The 13,629-nt window shown below is 36.2% G+C and overlaps 1 protein-coding gene across 5 annotated transcripts in view; it reads left to right on the forward strand.

Annotated features, from left to right (window-relative positions):
• BNC2 (basonuclin zinc finger protein 2) overlaps positions 1-13,629 on the forward strand; it is an 878,778-nt gene that overhangs the window by 479,896 nt on the left and 385,253 nt on the right. For 4 of the 5 annotated variants that reach the window (XM_073636660.1, XM_073636651.1, XM_073636668.1 and 1 more), the window contains one exon: positions 4,828-5,031. The exons of the other annotated variant lie outside the window; for it this stretch is intronic. In XM_073636660.1, coding sequence (XP_073492761.1) covers positions 4,828-5,031 — 204 coding nt within the window. The remainder of the gene's footprint in view (positions 1-4,827; positions 5,032-13,629) is intronic. 5 annotated transcript variants of the gene reach the window in all.

The following is a 13,629-nucleotide window of genomic DNA, read 5'->3' on the forward strand; positions in this document are numbered from 1 at the left end:
ACAAAGGGAACAGGATACTTTCTCATATAAGTACATGATACAGCAGGCACACATGAGGAATATGAAGTATTGGGGTAAGGAACGCTTTAATTTAGGTGCATTCATGATTTGACAGTAAATAGGATATTGTGTAAATGTTTTACATTTGTTGTCAATGTATACTATTACACACCTTGATTTTACATTATTTCTAACGCTCACAATTTTTTTAACAATCCTAAATAAATGTTTGAGCCTGATTCATTTTTAATCAAGTTGGAATTTTGACGATAAAATAAAAAAAAAAAAACTATTGGGGGCATATTTATAAATCCATCAGATATTCACTGCAGGTGAATCTTCCTGGTGCATGTCATTTAAAATGATTGTAAGCCTACTTCTTTTTTTTATTTTTATTCAAATAAGAAACATGTTATACCTACCTCCTCTGTGCAATGGCTTTGCACAGAGCAGCTCCGATTCACCTCTTTTCAGGTCCCCTGCCGGCTCCCCTGGCTCCTCTTTCCCCCCTTGCTATGGTGGCGTTTGCACATGCTCTCTCCCGAGCCCTAGTCTGTGTGTCCAATAGACACACAGAGCAGGGTTTGGCCCCACCCCCATTCCCACCCCCCATTCCCTTGTCACTGTCTCTGATTAACAGCAGCAGGAGCCAATGGCTCCTGCTGCTGTATCTAAGCCAATGAGGAGCGAGAGAGCCTCGGCTCTTGTGCACATCGCTGGGTTGAGGATTAGGTATGTGTTTAGGGGGCTGTGGGGGGAGCTGCATACAGAAGGTTTTTACCTTATACAGTAAGGTAAAAAAAAAAAAAACTTCTGCCTTTACAACCATTGTGAATTATGGGGAATCATTTGCTACCTGTGTATGTTATTTTCACTGTTTTATACTCATGCCCTAATGTGTGTCCATCCTGTTCACTACATCCTACTGATGTTAGCAATACTCATGCAGGGTCAAATCAGTGAAAGTTGTAACTGAACCATGAAATTCTTTTTTTACCTAGGAAGGTAAAGGAAAAAAGGCTGAAAAAGACGATCACTATTACTTTTTTTTTTTGGTTTACATATGTTTTAAAGTCTTAGTTGGCCAACCCGCTTCCTAAATCTCCAACCTGAATTCCACAATCCATTATTTGTTGTCCTGAGATGGTGGAGCATTGATGTTTATTCAGTTTAATTCCACTGGGAAATAAACTTTGGGGGTTATTTACTAAAGGCAAATCCACTTTGCACTACAAGTGCAAACTACAAGTGCAAAGTGCACTTGAAATTGCACTGAAAGTGCACTTGGAAGTGCAGTTGCTGTAGATCCGAGGGGAACATGCAAGGAAGATAAAAAAAAACAGCATTTTAGCTTGCACATGATTGGATGATAAAGTCAGCAGAGCTTCCCCTCATTTCAGATCTACCCCTTAGAATTAAAGTGACTGTACTTCCAAGTATACTTTAAGTGCAATTTCAAGTGCACTTTGCACTTGTAGTTTGCATTTGTAGTGCAAAGTGGATTTGCCTTTCGTAAATAACCCCCATTTGTTTAGGAAGTTGGGGGTCACACAACAGTTGATGGGCCTGATTTTAGAAATTTCACCATCTCTTTCTTAAACAGCAGTCAAATTTACTTCTCTTGGACCTTTGTTAGTTTCCTTTCTAGAAAAGTCTGATGACAGAACCTGGCTGTTTTCACAGTTTTGTGTTATCCATTCCAATTCAGATACACTTGACTTCTACCTGTTTTACATACACTCATGTTTTTTTTTTTTTCTCTCGGCATTAGCATTTCAGCAGCCTGTGCATTCTTTGTTATGCCTCTATTGTTCACTATGCTATGTGATCATATTGCTCGTTAAGTGAACTCGTCACAATTAAAGACATGCTGTCAGGCCACACAATGTATAATGATCTATTCTTATTGATCTTTTCGTGTTTGCTTAATTTTTGAATTAACAATATAGAGGAATCTTAATGAAGATGGACACCTAGACGTTTTCATCTCCATTCGCATTCTTCTTCTTGCTAGATAGAAGTTGTAAGGTATCTAGCCTTCCTTAGCTCATCAGGCTATAGCGTATTTTGATTTTTAAAGACTTTACAGATGGGTTCAGCTCCTTTCCTAGCAGTGACCCTTGCATTAGGAACTCACGTTTGGATGTATTAAGGCAGTCTGCCTTATAATCCTTGCACAGACCATATTGATTTTCTGGGAGAGAGTTTATGAACTAAATAAACTTGAAGTTGGTGTCTTAATAAACTGCTCCTCTCGGTCTGTCACATTTAGTTACAGTACTGCGCAGTTTAGGCAGCTGTGGGGGTGCGGGGGGGGGGGAGAGAGAGAGAGGCTAATTCTGTTACAGATTGTTCGCAGCAGGGCCTCCAAATTAGCCCTTTGTTTTGTAATGCCACCTTGCCTGGGCTGGCTTTGAGCACACTTCTCAGTTTTACCCTAATGAGTTGCAACACTGATAATGTGCCTGATGATCTTTCATTGATTTCACTATCACTTGCTTGTCTGGTAATTGATCCGTTGCTGAGCCTCTAGTTAATTATATCGGCTTTGACATGGCCCAGTCCTCTGGGAATCTCAAGTCTTGCAGAATAACAGTTTTAATAAAACAGTCCATTACTAGAGCAGGTGCTCGTATATGCAATATATATATATATATATATATATATATATATATATATATATATATATATATGTACACACTTTCTATATATACTAACACATACTAGTACTGCATGACTCAGAGCGGTAAAGGCAAGGAGTGGTGAGTGAGGGGAGGTGTAGGCGATAGATGGAGAAAGAGACAGGGACAGAGAGGAGGGGTGGAGTGATGCAGAGGAGAGGAGATAGGAGGAAGCCTGCTATTGACAGTGTCCTTAAGCCTCCCTCAAATAACAGCCATTAGTGGGAAGGTCAGGAGCTGAGCAGGCAGCTTGACTGAAGCATTGAGTGCCACTTCAGAAATCAAGAGGCTAGCAAATTTTAGAGGGAGTTTAAATGGCTAATATCTGGCTGTGAAAGCACAGCCACTGTTGGCACAATTGACTCACAGCTTCTCTCCTTGTGCTCTTGTCCCTTATTTCACATGACTAACATATATATATATATATATATATATATATATATATATATATATATATATATATATATATACACAAATATGTGACAATATATTGAATTTTTTTTTTCACTGCGGTCATGTTTATCAGTATTTTGTGTGACTTTTATTAGAACCGGTCAGTTAAAATTTGTACAGCATCCAGAGCTGATTTAGCTAAAGACGTCTTTTTTGTGTACGTGTGCGTATATCTATGTGTAAGCGTGCGCGTGTGTGTGCTTAATGGTGGTGAACTGAAGGAAAGTTTAACAGAAAAGCTTTCAAGAGCTGTCGAATAGGGAGAGCAAGGCACATTTGTGTCAACACAGTGTAGGTTTTCTCATCTCTCCTCATTGTGTACTAATGACACCAAGCAGTCACACAAGCTCTTTGCCCCCTGTCTTTGTTTTGTTTTACAGACGTTGGATGCTGGCTTTATTGTTATGTTGAAGATATGGAGAGAAAGTGGTGCTTTTTTGTCCATTTGTCCTATTGCATGTCTGCTTTGTTTTATTGCCAGACAAATCGACTTTGACTCTACTTTGTGAGAGAACTTTTAAGAAACAGCTTTTCTATGGCTCTGTGTTGCAGTGGTGTCTGGGACATTATGAGGCTAAAGGTATAACCAGGGTCAGACGTTTAACCCTTCGTTTCAACTACAGACGTATAAGTTACCCAGTGCTTTGTTTATTATTCATTTGTTTTCTTTTTTTACATTTATTGTTCTCGGTTTGATCTCTGTTGTTATACGTGTATAAAACCAAAACATAGATAATTTTTATGACTGTGTACTTTTTTTTTTTTTATGGACAAACCCATAAAACCTTTCAGCTTCTGACTTCAGAAGTGTGAGCACAAATGGAATGTATGGGACAGATCATGCAGCTGAAAAAAAAGAAAAAAAAAAAAGTTCTCCAGCCTGTTTCTGTACCTTATTTAGCCTTGGTTTAAATCATTTATATTGACAGCTTGGCACCAAGTAAATCAGCAAAATATTTCAACATTGTCGTTGCCAACTTACTCGATCCTATTGTAAATTTGATTCCTCTTTTTTTTTTTATAGTAAGGTCAGAAAGTAGTAAAAAAAAAAAAAAAAGAGAGTACAAAGAGGTGCGTGTGGCACTGACAATTGTCAGATGTGGCTTTCTTTATTTGAGGTTTCATTGAAGAAAAGCAGGAGATAGAATGAGAAAGGCTGCTAGAGAGGGCCAGAGCCCTTTCCCTCCCAAGTGCCTGTGATCAGTGAGTGTGTGTGTGCGCGCGTGTCTGTGTATATGGGTATCTGTAGGCTGAGAGAGGTTAGTGCAGGATGTCATTTGGTGCCTGACAGTGGAGCAGTGCAGTTGACTCTGTGCTCTTCTAGCCAGTGACATCCTTAAAGCTGCTTCTTAGGTCTCAGGCAGTTTCTTTCCCTCCTTTAGTGCTACATGCACACCTGACAGGCAGCTGTTAGGCTGAGCAAAGAGGAGCCTTGGGGAGTCACAATCCATGCATAAATGATAGGGGTATCTGTGAGGAAGGTGCAAAATAAGCTTTGCATCTCTCACCCCCCCACCATCAGCAGCACATCCCTCCTTACTACTTCACCTCCCACCCACCCTTTTCCTCATCCTCTCCTAGCCTTTTTTACTCTCTTTCTCTAAATGAAATGCAGTCTACATGCAGCTCTGTAACTACTCCACATTGTGCTACTGAATGCCAAGAGGCTCAAAAATCCACCTTCACTTTTCAGTCAGAAGAAGCAGAAGTGGATGTGAGAGAAAGAGACATACTGAGAGACAGACAACGAGACAGGAGGGCGAGAGACCGGGCATTCAGAGACTCTTGTCCTGACAACTCCATGCAGTTCGGAAGGAGGACGCCGACAAGCGAGCCTGGGTACATGGGGGCATGGCAAAACTGTGATGCCAATCTTCTTTTCAGAATGTCCCAACAGGTGAGTGCATCCTTTTTAACTTTTTCACTTGCAGAAATGAACTTGGTGATTTCATTGGCAGTGACAATTTACTTTTCATGTATGTTCTGAATTTTTCTTTATTTTGTCCTTTTTTGCTACTTTTTTTGTGAAGCACTAATGCGTCACGCTGCTTTCTCTGGTTCTGTTTTTAGGTAGCTTTGCAGGTTTGTTTTCTTTTTTTAAATAATTTCCTTTTTCTACTTTGAAAGAAACAGGGCTTACTTGTAAATGTAATGTCACTTCAGAGGCCGGTTACCTGCGTCTCTTTGGGAGTTGTGAGAGGGGGAAGTGAAAAACCAAGTGAAATTTAGATGAAATGCAAAACAATTAATGCCCGTAGCATCCTTTCTGCGAAAGTAATCAAAAGTGGAATTAAAACCACATCCACTCTTTCCTCCTTCCTTTCCCTGATTTCGCAGTGATAGAAATTTGAGGGGCCCCTCTCCTAGGATCTTAATTGACTTCATGTGGTTGAACACAGCTTCCCCCAGTTCTCAGATGAGCTGAACTGCTGTGTTGTTTAAACTGCTCACGGCACAGAGCGGATGGTTGATAGCTAAGTCAGTTAAGCTGCTCTCCCTTTTTTTCTTTCTTTCTTCTTTTTTTTTTAGATTTGCTTTTTTTCCATTATTGTTCAGTTTATTTTGTTTTTCCAAGGTTGTTTATTCTTTAACCCTTTTCCAAGTCAGTGTCTCTTGCATTCTTCAACACATATACATAGGCACTTTTTTCTCTCCCCCTTCTTCTCTCACTCACACTGCAAGCAAGACTGTGTCTTGGCGTCTTCCCTAGAGCTTTTGCTGCACTGGGGGCCGCCTTAAAGGCATCTTGGTATGCTGCTATTGACGGGAAAGCTGAAATGTTATTGCGAAGGCCAGTAACAACTGATAATTAATCACACAAGCCGGTGTCTCTGTACCATGCACATGGTGATACGTAGGCAGCCGGCTGCATCTTCTCTGCACCATCCTACAGTGTTTGCCTTTAAAAAAAAAGTTAGAAAAAATATACAGCTTACTTTATCTCCTGGTCAAGAACTAAACTTATGATAAAGTCTGTCAAAAGCATTTTCCTTCTTATCTTGCCACCTTAGTAAAGAATATAGAATGTAGAATGAGTGACCACATCAGAACTGCACACCTAGTGTTATGTTTGTAATCAAAAAAAGGCCACATTTTATACCAAATAAACATATTTCCTACATTTCATTTTACATATAAGTGTTTAAAATGAACTTTTCAGGAACTTTTACTTATTAGAAAAGGGTAAGGGAAACTTAGAATTAGCAGTAACATATCTACTACTTCTATTTTTGTGAGGACACCGGTTTTGGCTAAAGCAAGCTTTTTAACAAGGCATATTTTGGTATCTCCTGTAGAGGGACCCTGATTACTGCTGATAATACTGTAAGCTGATATGAATCACTAACGAACATGGACGTGAACTGAAACAGTAGTTCTTTAATATGGACATAAACCGTAAAGGTAACAACACTACTGAAGCAACAATAACAGCAAACTACGTACATATCAATACATCTATCTATCTATCTATCTATCTATCTATCTATCTATCTATCTATCTATCTATCTATCTATCTATCTATCTATCTATCTATCTATCTATCTATCTATCTATCTATCTATCTATCTATCTATCTATCTATCTATCTATCTATCTATCTATCTATCTATCTTATCTATCTATCTTATCTATCTTATCTATCTTATCTATCCTATCTATCTATCTATCTATCTATCTATCTATCTATCTATCTATCTATCTATCTATCTATCTATCTATCTATCTATCTATCTATCTATCTATCTATCTATCTATCTATCTATCTATCTATCTATCTATCTATCTATCTATCTATCTATCTATCTATCTATCTATCACTCTTTGTAAAAACTATACAGGGCAAGTGTACACCTGCAGGTTCTGATCAAACATCTTAAGTGTTTTTAGTTTTGACAAGTTGTCAGCAAACACATAGAGAAAGTTTTATAAAAGCATGTAATATGCTTTCCCAGACGTTATCATCGGCCCACTTTAATCTACAGAAAGAGTGTAATTTTGAAGAGGAGTTCACAAAATTGAATCCAAATAATGATCAATTGATAAATGGCTATTGAGCCACAAGGACAGCGTGAACGATTGCCTGTTTGGCAATAGAAGCTAGAGAAATAAATTTAAAAGCGTGCAGTCTCAGCAACGCTGAAAAAAAAAAACTAACTTAAACAAACATGTAAATTAGGAATTGTAGTGGGAAGGGAAGCCTTCCTAAATTTGTTCCGGTTTCAGAGATTAAAAAGCTGAGAGAATTGGGACAGCCTTTATTATGGCTTTAATAATTTGCTACTCATGTTTTGGCAGTCTACAACAATTTTGTGCATTAATCCTAGACACGTGTTTAAGCACTTTGAGCTTTTTTAATCTGAAGCATCTATGAATAATTACTTTTAAAAGTAAACACGCCGTTATGTGTTACTATATAAAAAGCTAGTAAAATATATTTGTATTTAAAGATTTTTTTTTAGGGTTGTTCAATCTTTTTTTCACCTATACAGACACTTGTTACAGATTCCTTTCAATGTAGACCTGTTTTCAGTTGAGCAAAATGATGGAACCTTAACTACTTATCTGCATTCCATCAGGTGTATCCTCCAGAATTCAGATGTCAGCTCCAGCAAATGTATTGGTTACAAAGGAATTTTTTAACAGATTAGCTTGATTAATTGTCCAGGAAATACATACAGTACATAATTCACAGCTTCCATCTGCCAATACTTAAAACTTAGTGAAGGAAACATAATGCACCAAGTAACTGCTTCATCTCAGGTGTCTGAGTAGCAAAACATCATTCTTTAATCATACTTCATCCCACTGTTTGTTGGTAAAATAACTTTCAAACGCTGTGAAACAGCAAGTTGGCTCACTGTAAAAGCCAGGTTACACAATACAAAGTAGGCGGCAGAGCCACAAAATTGATGTTAATGGCACTTTTCTAAAGTCACAAATAAGCACATTACTTCAGCCTTTAGTATGCACAACTAGTCCCATCCAGTGCATTGCACGTCGTCAATAAATGTGTTCATACTTTACTGTAAGTGTGCTTTTAAAATACAAATGGAATCATTAAAAGTTAATAGCTCATCAAGACATGGATGCCTTCCTGAACAAGTCAAATTTAGATTTTTTTTTCCTTCAAAGTAAATTAACAGTGCAAGATATACAGTGAAAGATAGCTGGGCCTCACTTTTTTAATTTTTTTTTGGTAGGGTAAAACTGTATGTAACATCTTTAAAGTATCAGAATGCATCATCTGCTTCAGTGCAGTGACTTTTTTTCAGCACCAAAATAACTGATAACCTGAAAGGGCATATTTGTGAACTGTGTTTGAAAGTGGTTGTTTGGGGTCACTTTGATCGATGACAAGTAGAGAATGACCAGAAACTGCTTGCATGTCCTTCCCTGACTTATGCCTGATCACCCTAACCCTTTTTTGCCTTCATCTGGCAGAGGTATGCAAGGTAAATAGCAGAGGGGAGTTTGAGAAGAGCAGGAACCAGACCTGGGATGTGATAGATGACAGGAAAAAAACAGCAACATTTTTACATTATTGATTATTGAATATATTTATTTACAGCATCCTAATCAAATCGTTTCAACTATTTCCTTTCATTGTTAAATACCTGTTAGACTGTCACATCTCATAAGTAAGCTTAAACGAAAGTTCTCTTTTATCGCAGCTATATTTTGCTTTATTGATTGTTTACCCTTAAATTGAAAAGGGCCGTTGCTTAGTTGCTTTGCATATTATTTTAAATGCAGCCACAAATAAAAAATGAATGAAAACAATTTTGTAAGACATAATAGTACCTTAAAAATAAACACACAAAATAGATTTGTTTGCTTTCCTTTTATTTTTAGGTATGTTTATTGGTCATATATTTTTCTATTAAAATAAATGATCAGTGACTTGTCATTATTAGCATTTAAAAAAGATAACTAAAAGGAAATTGTTAAACAAATGGATTGACAATCCAGATTGATAACTAGATAAAGTAAGCTGTAAAGCAAGTAAAATGTAGAAGTGATAAAAAAAGAAAACATATACAATATTGACCTGATTGGGTATACGTATTATATCTATCAGATGACATACTAATAATCCTAAATTTTCATAAATGTGGTTGAATCAGTGAAATATATTCAGGAATGTAATCCAAACTGGCCATTCCTATAAATTTAAGCCCAGTTAATTAAACTTGATATACTGCAGTAACCCATTTCTTGCCAGACTGGAATGCAGCCTAGTGTAATGTAATGTGGCCTACTTAAGGCATGTGTAGTGTGCTTGTAAACCCTTTAATAGCTAGAGAGCTTCTGTTGAATGGTGCAGGTGCTTCAAACCATGAAAAGGTTAAACACTCTTTCTTTGCAGAAATATGTCTGATTATTACTGAGAAAACTTACATAGTGTGCCTTAACAAAAAGTTCAGCCGTACACTATTAAGAAAGTTTTTGGCAAGAGAAAAATATTTGATAATGTTATGATATCCTATTAATATGAATCTCAGTCTGAATGGGATTTTGAACATCATCATAATATAAAGCAGGGTAACATTTTGTTATTAAGTTAGAATGCTACCTATCACAAAAGACTTTAGCGATATTTATGTTTTTATGTGAAGATATTATAGCAGGAGAAATGATACAGTATCCAAACATAAAAAAAAAATAATAATTTCCACACCTTACATTTTTGCATCTGATTGACAGCAGCAACTCATTTTCTGTTGTATACATTTCAGTGAATTTTAAATTTTTCATGTTTATGCTTTATTCAATTTTTTATCAAAGTTTCCATTGCATTAAAGGTAATTTTCATTTTAAATTTCCATCACTTTCTACAATGATGGACTTGCAGCAATGAAAATGTTCCTGCTTTCTACAGCCGGAAAATGTGTGATAATTTCTGAATGCATGTTTCGTTCTCCCTTGCGAACGTTTGCTGTTTAATTCCTTTTTAATTGTCCTTTTTACAATTTCACAAGTGTTTATTACGTGCATATTCTACTAATCTTAAAAAAGACAACAAAATGATCTTTGTCAGTATGATTTCAGTAGAAATATATTTCTTTTCTACTTAACATACCTAACATTTTTTTAATGATTTTATTTCATTAGCATTTTATTGTTTTTTACATGCGTTTGATAAGTATGTGATGGCATAATGCTCTCCATCTAAATTTCAGACGGATAACACTACCTTAAAGCCAATATATAGATGCCTAATGCCATCACTACCAACCAAGTTCAATATATATTAGATTGATGGATGATTACATTAATTGAATTTGGCTGTTTAAGAGATAAAAAACACTTTTTTTTATACGGTTTTACTGTTTTATGTAATTGCTTGTTTTTCTGCCATTTATGAGTGAGAACAGGTGAACAGGTGAACAGGCTACCTCTCATCTTACCTATCTCGTTATGCATATTACCTATTAGTATTATAGGAGATGAGACATCTTTGAGGGTTGAATTATATTATATTTATTTTACTATACATGCTTTCAAGTCATAGTAAGCTAAAAGAAAAAACAAAAACTTGAAATCATCGTCTTTTAACTGCGGTAGGAGAGATTTTCCATCAAACACTGTTTATTATAATAGAACAGAAGGTTGTATGTCATTTAATTAAAATCTCCTTAGAGAGGAATTTAAGTCAGTGTGTGTTCTCTCTAGTCCCATCATACTTCAGTGACAAGATAAAGTCTCGCAATGGCAGGTTATATTAGTATCCTTTTTGTGAAGCGCTGTACATTGCCATTAAATTACTCAGTTGCCACTAGTCCTAGCTTTCATGTTGTACTTGCTGACAAAAGAAATGACATGAGACGTCTAACTGACAGATCGTTACTACTGCATGCTGCTACAAGCCATATGCAAATTTGTACTACTTTTTAACTGTGTTTTTGCTTATTTATGCTTGAATACGTTTTTTTAATTTTTTTTTTTAATAGCAGCTTCTTGAATTCTGCACGCTAATCTAAAACACATATTGAAAATGTAGAAATGTGGAATTAGATTCTTGTACACCATGTCATTGTAGTGTGGTCTCAGGCATTACAATATTTTTCTTACAGGATAATTATGCTTATATATATATATATATATATATATATATATATTAACAGTATGCCTTTTAAAAGAACATGTAAGATTGTTCTGGAGTTTTTTTTTCTCAGCCTGTTACCTTCTAATGCTAAATGTTGAGATTACAGCAGTGTTTTTGACAGTTTGCCCTAGCGATATCACTTGAAACTAGCCACAGTCGTGCAGTAAGCAACATCTTTTTTCCTGAAATGATGTACAAGTACCACAGGTAGTTAAAATTTGTGGAAACAGCATCGCTAGGTTTTGTTTCATTCTAAACTTTTGTGACGTTGCGTGCATGCTTCCTGTTTGACATCAATATATTGCCAATTATGTGTTTAATGAACTGGCATACATAATGCAAGCCTGTGGAAGCTATGTGATATTTAGCTACTACAGTGACTTTCTTTGGTGCTTTGGTTAAAGGAGTGTCTGTCAAAAGGCTACTGAAGAGTTCTATACACTTAGATGTGTTTACCATTAGATGAGAATGCTGCAGTGCTGTAAATATTTACTCCTCCCCAGCGCTTCTTCTTTCCTTTCCACTTGCTATTTTTTTTTTTTTTTTACTATCCCTCTTTTAACATACCACCTTCTTTCACCACACCCTATATCATTTTTTTTAATTGATCATAGATATGAGAGTACAGATAATATGCATCTTATTTTTATAGTAGTGTTGGCTAGCCTGGTAACACAACCAGACACCAATGTCTAGATAAAGCACTTTAACTGGTATATTAACTTATGCTAGTCCATATTTCCACCTGTTGCAGGTATAGGTAGTGGAACTTTTTGTTACTGACAAGGTTGTCGTCTGAAACAGTGATTTGTGTTTTTGTCATGCATCCCCATAGTCTCTTCTCATTATCTGTAATGGAAAATACAGTTTATCTCTCATATGCCTGGTGGTACATTTTTCCACCTGTTGCAGGTATATGTAATGAACTTTTTTGTTACTGACAAGGTTGGGGTCTAAAACAGTGATCTGTGTTTTTGTCATTCATCCCCATAGTTTCTTCACGTTAACTGTAATGGGAATCACAATTTATTTCCCGTATGCCTGGTGATTCAGATCATATCTCTTGTGTTTTTTTTTATGGTATACTGTATATATCATTATCTCCACTGTCAATGAATAAGAGCAAATGTTAGCTAGATAGACAAGTATATTAATAGAAAGTCCATTATGTTGGTAACAACAGTTTGATGTGTTTTACTGGAGAATAGAAACTGAAAAATGACTTCTCTACCTGTATACACAAATGTAATATATGCTTGCTGCTATGTGCAATGATAAGTCTTTTGAATTCTCCTTGGAGATAATACACCAATAGCACATACAACAAAGAAAAGCACCTTAGATCTTATTTATAAGGAGACCAGAAGCTGATCATTATCACACAAAATTGTTTAAAGTTGGACCAGAAAATTGATGGCATTATAAAAAACAAAGTGGAGACTTGCTGTCCCTTTGGTTGGTTTGTTGGTTACTTGGACTATTGTTAGGTTTAACAAACATGCAAGTTGGAGACTACATCTAAAGGAATAGTTGCTTTATGCAAATTTAGCTCAGCTTGTATGTATACAAAGATATTGGTTTTTGAACTGCAGTAACCTTCACATTGTAGACATCTAGTCCATTTGCTGGCACTCTTGTGTTAACTTGAAGCGAATAATGTTTGCTTCAGCGGCCAGCAAATACTTACCTTAGTACGAACGTCTGCTGCCTCTCTGGATGGGCTTTGTTATACAGATTATACAGAAAAGACCCGTGCATGGGCCTACTTGTTTCTGGAAATAAAAGTGAAGATGCTCCTATTTGAATTGATGGAACCTCTGGACCCCCCCAGACTGTACTTTTAATATATATTGGTATAGGATTGGCACCTGTTAACCAGATTAGGAAAAAAAGAAAGAAAAACAAGTGCTGCTATTCAGAAACGACCAAATAAATACCTGAGCAAACACTCACTCATATCTGTCAGCATAGGAAAGCCACTGGACATCATTTTTAAAATGTGTCTTTTAATATGTTTGTATTGTGTTATTAAACAAGACATATAAAGATACTTTATTTTCAGGTAGCCTTTAAACATTCGAGATAACAGCTCACCTACCTGTACTATGTAATCTAAGACATATAAAGATACTTTATTTTCAGGTAGCCTTTAAACATTCGAGATAACAGCTCACCTACCTGTACTATGTAATCTAAGACATATAAAGATACTTTATTTTCAGGTAGCCTTTAAACATTCTAGATAACAGCTCACCTACCTGTACTATGTAATCTAAGCATTTAAACTTGCACCAGTGCAGACAGTGTTTTATCGACCTGAATTACATTAGACATAGGAAAATAGCATGTCCCTTTCCTTGGCTATTGAAATACAAATTCAAGTGTAT

The sequence above is a fragment of the Aquarana catesbeiana genome, linkage group LG01 (assembly GCF_042186555.1).
Source record: "Aquarana catesbeiana isolate 2022-GZ linkage group LG01, ASM4218655v1, whole genome shotgun sequence".
NCBI classification, from domain to species: Eukaryota; Metazoa; Chordata; class Amphibia; order Anura; family Ranidae; genus Aquarana; species Aquarana catesbeiana.